This window comes from Ictalurus furcatus, chromosome 14 (genome assembly GCF_023375685.1).
Source record: "Ictalurus furcatus strain D&B chromosome 14, Billie_1.0, whole genome shotgun sequence".
NCBI classification, from domain to species: Eukaryota; Metazoa; Chordata; class Actinopteri; order Siluriformes; family Ictaluridae; genus Ictalurus; species Ictalurus furcatus.
In genome coordinates, this window is record NC_071268.1 from 29,055,994 (window position 1) to 29,070,129 (window position 14,136).

Consider the following 14,136-nt stretch of genomic DNA (forward strand, 5'->3'; position numbering starts at 1 on the left):
TTCGACCAGATGATATTGGTATTTCATGACTGACATCTTACGGTTATAGATACTGGGTTTAAACAAATTTGACATTTCATTCATTTTTAAATGTGAATTCTAAAGCTTAAATCTAATAGTCTGATTGGCTGTGACACCCAGTTTCAGTGTATTAGAAGAATAAAAACACATCTCTGTACGACTTCAGGAACTGTCTGATTAGGGTTGTCAGATTTTGAGAAATGAAAAAAAAAAGGGCTAATGTTATTAATGAGCAGGATTTTTATCTCAGATCCAGACTGTACTGTAGAACTACTTCTGTATGTCTGTGGAAACACGAAGGTGGATCTTGTTCATTTGATTTCAGAAAACCACTGAAGCAGATCCCTGCTCAAAACAAAACGATAGAAACTGTTACAGAACCTTTAATGGTTATAATGGGAATTGTATTGGTTTTAATGCTAACTATACTGTAGTGGTCCTTGTGGGTCTCTACTGATGTGTTGGGTTATATTGGTTGTATATTTATTCTAGTGGAAACCAATACAAACCATTAAATTCTAATAGAATATGGCCCAAAACAATACATTTGTTAATGGTTCTTAATGGTCTCTTTAGTGGAAACCATTAGAATGTCTTTAATGGTTTATAATGTTTTTTTTTCTGCAAGGTTATTTAAGGGTGTGGTGTTTATGGAAGCATGTTGTTGATATTTATACATCATGTTCATATTAAATTGCATAAATGTGGATTATTTCAAGCATCAGTGACGGCGGAATACAGAAATCTAACTTGTGTTTATCTAAAGTTAAAAACAAACAAACAAACAAAACAATGTTTTAGTACCCTTTAGTTTTGCTGCTGTTGTGCTGACCAATGAAAAAGCAGCACTACAGCCTGCCCCGCTCTGATTGGATGACAGCTTCAGTACACTGTGGGAAAAAAGTTAGGAAGAAAAAATATTCGGGGTTTAATCCGAATTCTATCCTTCAGTGGAGATGTGTCAGAGCCCCTTGTGTGATTCAGGTGATACTTCACAGAAGAATTATTTCTTATTCGGATTCTGGTTGTTTATTTTTACTCTCTCCTAAAACACGGTACACTGTGTCTCCATTCACCACAGAAACATCACTTCACTGAGGGACAGCAGCGCGCGAGGACCGCTCGAGCCCTGAACCTCTGCGTTACTAGGCAACACGCGCGCCCGCGAAACTGAGAGAGAGAGAGAGAGAGAGAGAGAGAGAGAGAGAGATATTGTGATTTCTGAGGTAAAATGTCTCTTTTGCAGTAGTTTATTCACAAAAAGGTTGATTGTATTTCTTAATCGTGTTGTTCTCACACAGGAACAGTGAAAAGGAACGGGTCTGATCGAGTAATAAACTTCAGAAGCGGTTTTGAGATCAGACTGATGGCTTTCTCAGGACACAACTTTTATTCCTAAATGTGAAAATGATGATAAACGACATCAGTGTTACAGAAATTTCACCACCACAAGAAGTATGTGTATTTATGGGACAAAAAATAAAAAGTAACAGGAAGAGAAGTAAGAAATAAAAAAAAAAGTTAATTGAATTTTATACAATATGTATATTTTCATACAATCACCCTTCATTTTCTGAATTAATTGTGGATCTTCCAGTAATCTGATGTGGAGTTAGCCAGCTAACACAAGCTAGGTTAACGTGACAGGGTTTGCTAGTCAGTTAACATCAAGGTCTTTTTTTTGGGGGGGCGGTGGGGGGAAATGACTATTTCTACTCTGTAATTAATCCATATTAATTTAATAAAATATTGTAGTAACCTCAGGGCTAAAGCCACTACATCTTATTGTTAGCAAGTTATTTACCTTCTTTAATCTACACTTTCTTGATGTATTTTTCTGCCCACTTTAAAATGCTACTCATTGCAGAATGGTGCCGGTAGGTGGCGATATTTACTGACTGGAAGAAGAAAGTCATACATATAAATCTTAGTCCACAAAACAGGACAGGTCCATCCATCCATCCATCCATCTTCAACCGCTTACTCCTTTTCAGGGTCACGGGGAACCTGGAGCCTATCCCAGGGAGCATCAGGCACAAGGCGGGGTACACCCTGGACAGGGTGCCAGTCCACCGCAGGGCACATAATCACACAAACACTCACACACCCATTCATACACTACGGACACTTTGGACATGCCAATCAGCCTACCATGCATGTCTTTGGACTGGGGGAGGAAACCGGAGAACCCGGAGGAAACCCCCGCAGCACGGGGAGAACACGCAAACTCCGCACACACAGGGCCACGGGAACAGGACAGGTCTTGAACTTTATTTTATATCTTTATTTGAAGAGAGATTAAATGTCAGTTATCAGATTCTGATGGAGGGTTAAATCTTTCTTCTAATCCCTGTAAAACTCTTTAGATTTTAATACGGTCTGTTAAACCTGACTGCAAATTAATTCTAAGAAATTATAGATTTATAATAGACATATTAAACATTACAGCATTTTGTTATTACTCCTCACTGAACATAGCAGATGAGAATATTAAGTGAGATCTTGTGTCTCAGTTCAGAAGAAAAAGAATCGATTGTATTTTACCCAGTTGTTGGTTATTTCCTGTTCAGGACATGTGGTTTTAGTATCATTGTGGTTTCAGCGTTTGATCAAAACAGGGCCTCAGAACCACAGTAATGTGTTTTATTATGTTTCTGAATTCTCGATAAAGGTTTTCAGTATAATCCCCCATTAGAGCATTTAGACAATGAGTATTCATTATAGCACGATCTACATTGTGTATTTCGCTCCCTGATTAACAACCAACGTTCAGGAGTTCATACTGCAGATCCCCTTCCTGTTAGACTTCTTCAGCAAGCACCACTTACACTCAAATATATTCATCATATAACACAACAATTTGCCAACAATAACAATATTTAATTTATTAACAAATGTCATGCACTGTTTTTTTTTAATGTATTTATAATTATATATTACATTGTGGAAAGTTTGCGAAACTAGTTAGTTCCTGTTCTCACTTACGTGATAGCAGCTATAAATAGTCGTTCCATCACCAGCCTCAGTGTTTTTTCTCTCTTGAAGTTAATACGACAAAAAAACAAAACAAAACAAAACAAAACAAAAAAACCACAGCTTGTTGTGTAACCAGGAAACCACAAAGCATAAACTCACCTGTCCTGAAGACGCCAGAAAACTTCAAGTTTTCAACAACTTTACCTCTGACTGTTACAAAGCACTGACACTGGAGTCTCTTTCCATAAATGTTAAATAAACATCTCCTTACTATAGAAACATTTCCTTATGTTTTAATCTATTTATGTGTTTGCCATACAAGTCCCTGTGGATGAGCTGTTGCTATAGAAACGATAAGATATTAAAACCAGGGCATTAATATAAACTTGTGATTTGCAGCTGCACTACTGTCAGAGCTGCTGTTATAGAAAATTATTCAACACCTTCTGACCAATCACAGTCCAGAATTCAACAACACTGTAATATAAACTGTAATAATGAGCTCTATTACCATTTAAACTTAAACAGTTCTCTTCTTCTCCATTGTGTCTTTCTGCAGGAAGACGACCTACAGAACATCATTTGATCAACACAGGTGACTTTAATGTTTACCAGACTGACAAGTCACAAATAACGGTCCTGTTATGATCTGCTGCAGGTCAGACCACAACATTTCATACCAAAGCAACTCACACACACACACACACACATACACACACACACACAGAGTACTAAATAGTCAGATTTTTATTCTGATTTCTGTGACAGTGAGTGTAAGTGTAAATTAGTAAAGAATGAACAGTCAGTGATGTTTATATTCACTGTACAGTCTATCAGTGATTTTATGTATCTCTGATTCCACTTAATTATTTAAATCAGTAAGATTACTGAGTGCCTCTGTATTCAGAAGGCACTTCCTGATCTGTTCTTTTCTTCTACCCAGTTGTGGGCTATGTCCTGTTCACAGTGTGTGGTTATTAACATCACCACAGAACTGCATGGTGTCATTACTCTTTCATGCAAAGCAGATCTTCCTCAGTTTCTGTATTCTCAATTCCCTATAAGAATATTTAACATGATTAAATGGTGAAGCAATAAATTGATTTTTTCAAGTTAATCTGTGAAAGTTGTACGCATGCAAAATGGTATGAGGTATTATCCCATTTTTCTTTGCCCAGGAGTGTACGGCTGTAGACAGTTTATTATGATTTGCAGCAGAATATCTGATATGAACATGGGACTGCAGAGTGACTGCACTTATTTTTAATCCGGGTGAACACTGTATGATTTTTAATAGTCCTTTGTGACTGCTGCTTGTCAGACTGTACGAACACGATCCCCGCTGTACTGTAAGCCATGTCACACTGTAGGATCTCAGTTCTCATTAATGTCAGACTGTACAAGACGTGAAAAACGGACGCACACAAGAAGAATCTTACGGAGTAGGAGACGTCACACTACAGGACTGTGCCTCAAATCTTCTGACACTACCAGAATTTAATCAGAGGGAAAATTTGATCACAACGGCCATTAATCTGCTGTCGGGGAACACGTCAAACTACAGATCAAAGACTACAGATTTTGGCCCAGGATTATAGGAATCTTTTAGGATTCTCAAAATTAGTCTCAGACATTTATTTATTTATTCATCAGACGACTAAATCATGGTCAAAATCGTACAGTGTGAACCGGCTTAAGTATTTATACTCAGCTGTTGCTTATAAATCCAAACATTTCTGCATATTGCAGCTAAATATCAGTTAAAACAATATGATTTATGATTTATTCTGCTAGCATGGATCTGTCCCTCTTCTGACATACGCTCAGGGTCTTATTGTGGTAAAATGTTTTTCCTTCAGCCTGCTAGGATGTTCATGTTAGCATTGTTGGTGGATGGTGTAAAGAAAATAAACTGATAAAATGATGAATGTGCTCGGATCTGTACGCACCGTCTAAGAAGAACACCGGTGATGTGAGCAGATTATTGGACTGACAAAATACAGAACAGGATGTAGGACCGTGTGGCTAAAACCAGGTGTGAAACAGCAGCACTTGTCCTCAGAGCGCTGGAGGGAGTGTGTGAGAAATGGCCAAACTCCTGTCTACATTTCTTCTACAGATGCTGTTTGGTGAGTTCATACACACATTAGCAGATGATCAGATAGTAAACTATAAAAGACTGTTATTAGCCGCTGTAGCTGTGAAAGTGTGAGTAATGTTCAGGACTCTGAATGTATTAATGCACTACAGCTGGTTTGGACAGTGATGATGAATCTGCTCTCTTGTTGTTCCTTCAGGTTTCTTTACACCGTGTCTCCTTGAGATCGCTTCAACTGATCATTTATCTGTCCATCCTGGAGAGGACATCACCCTGCTCTGTAACATCACTAATTGTTCTGAGATATCGTGGTATCGACTGAGATCTGAGGAGGTGAAGCTGCTGATATCTGCTGAAAAATTACAGCTGAAGAAAACCTTTTTCCTCAGTTATAATGTGAACAAGAGTCACTTTGATATGACAGAAAGCAGCAGTCCAGTCAGTTTAGTGATTATTGGAGTTAGAGAGACAGATCTGGGATTTTATTTCTATGGAGGTCGAAACAACACAAAACACATTCAGTTTGGGAAACTCATCAGACTGGACTTTACAGGTGGGTGCCAATACTTTATTCAGTCTGATTATTGCTATTTAATTTCGTTTTAGTTCGTGTGTTTATTTTTCATAATATTATTGATATTTTGTGTATTATTTCAAGGATTATTTTTATGAACAAACAGTAAAATCTCGCGCACCTGACACTCCAGACTTTTTAAAGTTCTGCTAATCTGGACATTATTTCCTCTCTTGCTTCGTTTTCTTCAAGGGTTCTTTATTTTGTTCAGCCACACTTTAAAGAGCAGTGTTGAGAATGTTGTTGAACTGTGAGGAGATCAGTTCAGTGTGGAGGAGAAAAGTGTTTCAAATAGTGACTCATGTCCCAAATTCATGACTGAGAGAAATCTTAATAAAAGAAAAATATAAGGAGAGATATCAGTACAGATGTGGTGAGCTGAAACTATTGTGATGATTAATGAAGCAGAAAAGAAAATACTTTTCTCTCGGTTATTGTTGTTGTTGTTTATTGTTACACAGTGTATAAGTGACAGCCTGATCGTTGTGTGTTTAACACTAAATTAAAGTTATAAAAGATATCAGAATGTCATCTGATACACTTTCCTCTCAGATACTTTACTGATATCTCTGTGTTCCTCTGTGTTTCAGCTGATCAGCATCATGAGACTGATCAGTATGACGAGATTGACTACTCATACACATTCCCTAACCCTCAGCACTCTGGTCTTACACACTGTGGAATTATTATTATAATCCTATCATGTGTGTGTGCGGTCTTTGTTTCAATAAGCATCATCTGCTCCTCTCTGTACTGTTCCACGCTACAAGGTGAGAACTTACAGCCTGAAGACCAACATTTACACCGTTCACCCTGTCACACACACTCCCCTTTATTTATGACACTTCCTGTTGTTCCAGGCCGTGCAGCAGCCCTTATACACTAGTGCAGAATGAATGTGTAATGAAAACGTTAGTGATTGTAAAAAGCTGTGTAGTGAAATCTGTGTGTTTGACATTTTTGAGATTGTCGTCTTTGTCTATGTTAAATTCTCTTATTTTTCAGATAAGTGTTCTTCCACTGGGGACTCAAACGAGAAGGTACCAGAAAAACGATGAAATGATGAAATGTAGTTGATGGAAGTCAGCGCTGAGATCATGTCACTATTAAAGCAGACTAATAATGTCACATTATCAGATGTTTCTCTCTGCAGGAAGTGGACCTGCACCTGTCTGATTTGACCTCTGTGACCTACACAAGTGTCTCCTGACGGCCCAGAAAACATCAGCAGCATGAGGATCAGAATCAGCAGAGAACCTGCTACGATCCCATCGACCTCGCATACGTCAAGTACTCACTAATAATCCGTGTGGTCTGAAGATTAATGACTTCCTGTTCTGCCCCCAAAAGCATGTTATCTGGGTGATTCCCCAACTGTGCCGTCATTCAGCTCTCGTAACTCTTAAACTTCAATTTTTTAAATAGTTGTTCAACAATGAATCGAGGAAAACGTTCATTTAACTATTCAAAAATGTCTTAAGTTCAAAAAATAATAATTTATTTACAAGGATTCTTTGGTACATTTTGCTCTTAAAAGAGTTCCAAGGTTAAAAGTAGTGATGTTAAAGCTTCATGAAGAGTTGAAGCATTAAAGCCAGATGTGTTGAAGATGTTTGTTTCTTTGGGCTGTAAGTGCACACTAGAGCTCTAGTGGTTAAAAGACTTTAGTCCAGTGTAACATGTAACACTGCACTGTGTGTACAGGCCAATACGAAGTAAATGACTGATATAATCAATATCAAATAAATTAATTGCTGAAGGTGAATTACTGTGTTTATTTTACTCCAGACAAAAGCCCAAAGCTTTATATAAACACATGTGAAACGTGGACAGAGACGTGGTGCAGTTTCCTGCTTTTATTTGTCTTTTTTTTTTTTTTTTTTTTAAATAAACCTTATAAGGAGAATTTTAATTAAATATATATTTAGGAAGAGCAGTTGTTTAACAGGAGCATTAGTTTCTAAATGTCCCCGTACTAGGGAGTAACTTAAAAAAAAAATGTTTTAATAATGTTACAAGTGATTTATCTAAAATGTACACACACACACACACACACACACACACACACACACACAGAGGTTGTTGTGAAGAAATGCTTACCTGTGATTAAACTGTACTTTACCTTTGCATACAGATTTGAAGAATGTAATATCAGTGAGACAGAATCAGCACTGCAATCCTGGAATCAGACATTAAATAGTTTAATATAAAGGCTTGTGATGTAAATAAAGTGTTAAAGTATTGATGTGATTTATCTTCACTGTATGTTAGAGGTGTAGACTACAGTAATACAGGAGTGTAGCACATGTACAGTATCCTTTTGCTGCCACCTACTGGATGGAGTGAATTTATTCAGTGTGTAAAGGGTTAAAGAATATAAAAGACATTGTCTCTTTAATTAGAGAGGAGATTATCATAGATGATGTACTAACACTGATAGTATACACGTAAAGACATGTGAAAGGATCTTTTGAGAAATTAAAATAGGTTAATTTTGTTTATGAGCAGGATTTTAATCTCAGATCCAGACTGTATTGTAAAATTACTTCTTCACAGTTAAGAAGCATGTAGGTAAGCGATCTACTTTTTCAGCAGGGTTATTTAAGGGTGTGGTGTTTATGGAAGAATTTTGTTGATATTTATACATCATGTTCATATTGAATTGCAGAAATGTGAATTATTTCAAGCATCAGTGACAGAGGAATACAGAAATCTAACTTGTGTTTATCTAAAGTTAAACAAACAAACAAACAAATAAATAAACAAACAAAACAGTGTTTTAGTACCCTTTAGTTTTGCTCCTGTTGTGCTGACCAATGAAAAAGCAGCACTACAGCCTGCCCCGCTCTGATTGGATGACAGCTTCAGTACACTGTGGGAAAAAAGTTAGGAAGAAAAAATATCCGGGGTTTAATCCGAATTCTATCCTTCAGTGGAGATGTGTCAGAGCCCCTTGTGTGATTCAGGTGATACTTCACAGAAGAATTATTTCTTATTCGGATTCTGGTTGTTTATTTTTACTCTCTCCTAAAACACGGTACACTGTGTCTCCGTTCACCACAGAAACATCACTTCACTGAGGGACAGCAGCGCGCGAGGACCGCTCGAGCCCTGAACCTCTGCGCTACTAGGCAACACGCGCGCCTGCGAAACTCTGAGAGAGAGAGAGAGAGAGATATTGATTTCTGTGGTAAATGTCTCTTTTGCAGTAGTTTATTCACAAAGTGGTTGATTGTATTTCTTAATCGTGTTGTTTTCACACAGGAACAGTGAAAAGGAACGGGTCTGATCGAGTAATAAACTTCAGAAGCGGTTTTGAGATCAGACTGATGGCCTTCTCAGGACACAACTTTTATTCCTAAATGTGAAAATGATGATAAATGACATCAGTGTTACAGAAATTTCACCACCACAAGAAATATGTGTCTTTATGGGACAAAAAAGGAAACAGGAAGAAAAGAAGTGAATAATTATTATTAATAATAATAAAGTTAATTGAACTGTATAGTTCATGATAGTTCATTTAGCCTTAGAGAGTTTTAGTGAGCTAGCGTTAGCGAGCTAATACATCAGTGAGCTAATGACCTAACTAACCTATGAACCAATCCTGAGGTAAAAAAGAAGAAAAAAGGCATTTCATATAATATGTACACAGGGCTCTGAAGTTTGATCAAAAGTTTGGAGTGAGATTATCTGTTAGTGGAGAAGACACTCGGCCCACACAGTTCTCTCAAGTTTTTGCTAGCAGTTCAATTTTTCCTATTGTTCATAACTGAACAGCACAAATAGAAATGATAACAATTGTTAAATCTGACAAAAGACAGACAATTTCATCCAAGTAAAATAAATAGTTTTATATATTTAAAAAATACAATCAAAAATTAAAAAGGAATTTGACCCCAAACGATCCAACTGAACAGCAGTGCTCAATATACATAATGTACACATACAGTAGGATTACAGAACTTGCCCTGTGTGTGTGTGTGTGTACATTTCATTTTATGAATGGTGTTTTGTGTTGTAAGTGTTTATTGCACATTTTGATGCCTTGATGTCAGGGTTAAGGGCTCCCACTTAAAGCACTGTGGCTCAAGGTCAGCCATTTTCACCATCATGATGGATGATATCGTTCAGTCCAGAGCCAAACTGTTCTTAGTTTTGGTTTTGTTCAAACCCACCATGAAGAACTCTCTCTGCATCTGCATTCGAGTGAGGAAGAACTAAAACCAGTTTGACAATCTTAGACAGCCTTCTAAATCTGCTCAAACGAGTCACTTTTAAAAAATGAACCAAGGAAGCCTACTCACTCTCTTAATTTTTTATTTGCATTCATTAAGTTAAATGTCAAAGGATGTAGAATATCCCTTACCCAAAACTTCCCTCACTATACCTGCGCCTCGTACTTTAATTACAGTATCAGTATCAACTTTTCACCTGCTGTGACCCTGACTGTTAGATCATGTGACATCACACTGTACTGCAACATCTACCAGCACTGATATGGTCTGGTGTTTATGATGTTCCTGAATCACGTACAGAGAGAGGTGTGTAAACCCAGGAGGCTTAGCCTCTCTATCAGACTGTGTGAGAAAATGCTAAACTGAAGTAAAAGAACAGCGTTCTGATTGTTACATCGTGCTAATCTTTGGGATGGGAAGTCTTGTTTTCTGTGTATTGTGCCATGTTTTATGTGCAGGTCCGAACTTCCTCCCAGAGTTTCCTGCCTGCCCTAGCCTGCCTCGCTCCCGCCTCCCATGATGACATCACTAAACGGTGACCATATTTAAAGAGGAAGAGGTGGAGAGCAAGAGGAGGATGTTGGAGGTGGTGACCTGTGATGTGATGTTAGGAGAGTGTGTTTGGTTTGTGTTGCTTGCGCTTGTGGCTATAGTATTCTTCTTCTGACTGCTGTTCTGGTTCTGACTGTGAGTTTGATTATCCCTGTACCTGTTTAAGTGTATATATTTACCACTGTATATATTTTTCACTTGGTTTACCAGCAGTAGGGGTGTGGCTGCCATTTCTGTTGGGAGTGGGGTCCTTTTTGTCTCTGTTTTTGGATTAGGGAGCTGGGAAGTACATTTGTATTTTTGTTGTGTTTTTTATTTTATTTTAGATAAACAAGCTCTCTAAACTAAGAACTCTTTTGTTTATTATTTTGACCTTGGCCCACCCTGAAGATATGCCTGGTGTGTTCTATGTACAGTTGTGTGTGTGTGTGTGTGTGTGTGTGTGTGTGTGTGTGTGTGTGTGTGTGTGTGTGTATATAATATATATAAAATTTGTTGATTTGTACACTATACACACCTTCACTAAAAAATGTTTGTGTCTGTCATTCCTGGCTTCCATTATCCAGAGGTCTTTCCCTTTGAACTGTGAGATCAACCTAGACTGGGTTGTAACGTCATAGTCTGGTCTTGTGGAGTCGATTACATGGTACTTTTTAAAATGGAGGGTGATTTTAATAAATGCAGTCCATGTGGATTCATATTCCAGGATTTCAGTCTATATAAAGTTTTGCTTTTCCTCTTTACATAAGAAATGGAAAACTCTGTAATGTGATCATTGTATTCTAGAGTGTGAAGTTTTGCAGCCATTATGGCTCTGAAGCTCTGCTGCCTGTACTTCATTAAAGGTTGTTGTTTTTTTTAGATCCAGACATTGTGCTTTGGGTTTAATGAGAAATGGCAGTTTCCAGCCACAACCTGCACAGTTCACTCTTTTCCTGTTCTGCATTCATGACTCACTGTGGTTTTGTTTCAAGTGTGGTGAAGGGCATCAGGGACTGTGCAGTGCTGGATGCCTCTCATTTCTATCTGCTCGTTCTCATGCTTAAAGTTGGTGCCCTCTACAAATGAGGTGAAAGGGGAAGGACTAAGGTTAAAGGCTCAAGTGTACATGAAATTAGAATGCATTTTCATGCAAAAGTAATCTATTTCTTTGACAAATAATTTTGAATTTTAAATATCATACTAATCTAAATGAATAGTGTGTGTGTATGTGTATGTGTATATATATATATATATATATATATGTATATATGTATATATATGTATATATGTATATATATACATAAATATATATATTTTATATTTTTTATATATATATATATATATATATATATATATATATATATATATATATATATATATATATATATATATATATATAAAAAATATATATATATATATATATATATATATATATATATATATATATATATATATATATATATATATATATAAAAAACTGGTAATTGTAAATAGTTTGCTGCAGCAGTTGGGTTGGCTGGCTGTTTGGTTGGTTTAATTTAAAAAAAAAAAAAAAAAAAAAAAAAAAAAAAAAAAAAAAAATCCAATTTACCAGGGTAGCAAAATACTTGCATCTATATATAAATAATCTCTCAATCATTCCTAATGCAATACATCCTGTTAACATAGTTGTGTAGTATTTATTCCTATGAACAAATAATCAGCACAATTCAGCATCTGAAATAAACCCTACTATTCTGTCTGGCAAATTACTGCTACCATAAATAACCTTTGAAACCTGCACTAGTATAAGGTGTGAAGAAGCCTAACTGAGGTGTAATGGAAAGAGTATCTTTCAGATTGTGTTTGACCACACTTCTCTTGATTCTCGCTGGGGGGAAAACCATAACACGCTTCTGTGTCTGCTGATTTTAATAACCACAAATGCTGCACATGAAAATGCCACACATTCATAAACAATAGCTCTGTTACTAACCCCATTTCCATAAAAGTTGCAATAAAAACAAAAATCTGTGATTTGTCAAGTCTCTTGAAACTTAAATTAACTCACAAAAGTACAAAGAAAAGATATTCAGTGTTTTCACTGACCAACTTCATTGTATTTTGTAAACAAATGTAGAATTTGATGCCTTCAACACACTCAAAAAGTTGGGACAGAGGCATGTTTACCACTGTGTTACATCACCCTTCCTTTTAATGACACTTTTTAATCATTTGGGAACTGAGGATAATTGTTGCAGTTTTGCAAGTGGAATTTTTGCCCATTCTTGTTTGATACAAAACTTCAGCTGCTCAACAGTTTCTAGTCACCATTGTCTGATTCTCCTCTTCATGATGGGCCATAGGAGACAGATCTGTAATACTGGATCATTTTCCTCAAGAAATAAATGACTAAGTATAATATTTTTGTCTTATTTGTTTAATTGGATTCTCTGTCTACTTTTATGGTTTGTGTGAAAATCTGAAGTTTTGGGTCATTTTTATGCGAAAATATAGAAAATTTTAAAGGGTTCACAAACTTACAAGCACCACTGTAGATAAAATCCTTGCATTATGGCATAATGAATAATCATGAACAACAGTGTGTCCAGACTCTAGTTTCAAGCCTTGCAGTATGCCTTGTTTAGTTATGTAACTAGAGGACACCAAGAACAGTGTGTGTTATGTTGGGGGGAGGGGGGATGTATGTTGGGGGAAGCTGCTGAATGCTTGCAGTACGTAACCACAGCCCTGCTAATCAGTCTGATGGTGGGGGGCTGTGAAAAACTCAGAGGATACAGAAGAAAAAAATGATCGCCGTTCATTAAACCACGCCAGCAGTGTTTAGTCACACCCAGAAGTCTGACCGTATAATGGCAGGTGAGAGCCAGCAGTCAATCAGAACAGCAAGAGAATGAGAAAGTCATATCTAAAAATATAATAAACAAATCAGAGAATTGGGAGAATAGCATACAGTATCATATTCAGGGTTCTTCAGTTGTCCCTCTGGGGAAACCTATAACACGTTGATTCATGTTCCTTTGATGATGTGTAATGCCCCAGTAGATTTTGCAGAGAAGCAGCACCATATCATGATGTTCCCATGACCATGCTTCACTGTGGGTATGGTGCTCCTGGGCTCATACCCCAAACTTTTTTTCTCCAAACTGATTTATTCCAAGAGAGTTCTTTTTTGTTTCATCTGACCATAATTTATTGTTCCAGAAGTGCTCTGATTCATCTAAATGTTTTTAGACGTGCATCTCTGTGTTTTTTTTAGCAGAGGACTTTAGCGTGAGGTGTAGGAAAGGAGGTGATTGTGGTTCAGTTCATTGCATTTTGTTCTTTGTAACTGTTGTTCTTGCTGCTTTGAGTTCATCCTGCAACTTTTTGAGTGACTGTTGGCTTCTCTCTTCCCTTCCTTATCAATAGTCACTGTGCATTGTGAAATCTTGTGTGGTGCACCTGTCCAGAGATAATTATTCCAGAGACTTCTTCTTAATTCTAGTGTGTTCTGAGCCCTTAGGAACAGGTACCTAATATTTCTACCCAGCTGTAGTTGATTTGCTGTGCAGTGTGTGTGGTTGTTAACACCACCAACAGATTTGACAAAAAAAAAATTGCTTGTTCTTCTTTGTGGTTTTGTGCACTGATCATGGAAGCAAACCTTCCTCAGGACCAAGGTAATATCTGTTTTATTGTGTTTTGCCTAGTGA

General features: G+C 37.0%; 2 protein-coding genes across 3 annotated transcripts in view; both read left to right on the forward strand.

Moving 5' to 3' along the window:
- vps52 (VPS52 subunit of GARP complex) overlaps nt 1-178 on the forward strand; it is a 10,451-nt gene extending 10,273 nt beyond the window's left edge. Inside the window, exon 20 of the mRNA XM_053641906.1 lies at nt 1-178. This exon is cut by the window's left edge and continues 422 nt beyond it. The gene's annotated coding sequence lies outside the window, so the exon portion shown is untranslated.
- A 178-nt stretch (nt 179-356) lies between these two features.
- Nucleotides 357-7,829, forward strand: LOC128618349 (uncharacterized). Of its 2 annotated transcripts, XM_053641907.1 has the most exons (7): nt 357-1,476; nt 3,557-3,655; nt 4,857-5,126; nt 5,295-5,648; nt 6,260-6,439; nt 6,675-6,709; nt 6,823-7,829. In XM_053641907.1, the coding sequence occupies exons 3-7, from the start codon at nt 5,084-5,086 to the stop codon at nt 6,877-6,879; spliced, it is 669 nt and encodes a 222-aa protein (XP_053497882.1). In that variant the 5' UTR covers nt 357-1,476; nt 3,557-3,655; nt 4,857-5,083; the 3' UTR covers nt 6,880-7,829. The 2 variants fall into 2 exon arrangements, with proteins under 2 accessions (XP_053497882.1, XP_053497883.1); XM_053641908.1 differs by lacking the exons at nt 357-1,476; nt 3,557-3,655 and having other exon boundaries at nt 4,499-5,126.
- The last annotated feature ends 6,307 nt before the right edge of the window (nt 7,830-14,136 follow it).

Bases quoted from the DNA above. Each gene is read 5' to 3' on its own strand.
- LOC128618349 (XM_053641907.1), top strand. From the start codon at position 5,084: ATGGCCAAACTCCTGTCTACATTTCTTCTACAGATGCTGTTTG. The intron at 5,127-5,294 runs GTGAGTTCATAC...TTGTTCCTTCAG, and splicing joins TCTTCTACAGATGCTGTTTG to GTTTCTTTACACCGTGTCTC. The intron at 5,649-6,259 runs GTGGGTGCCAAT...TCTGTGTTTCAG, and splicing joins CATCAGACTGGACTTTACAG to CTGATCAGCATCATGAGACT.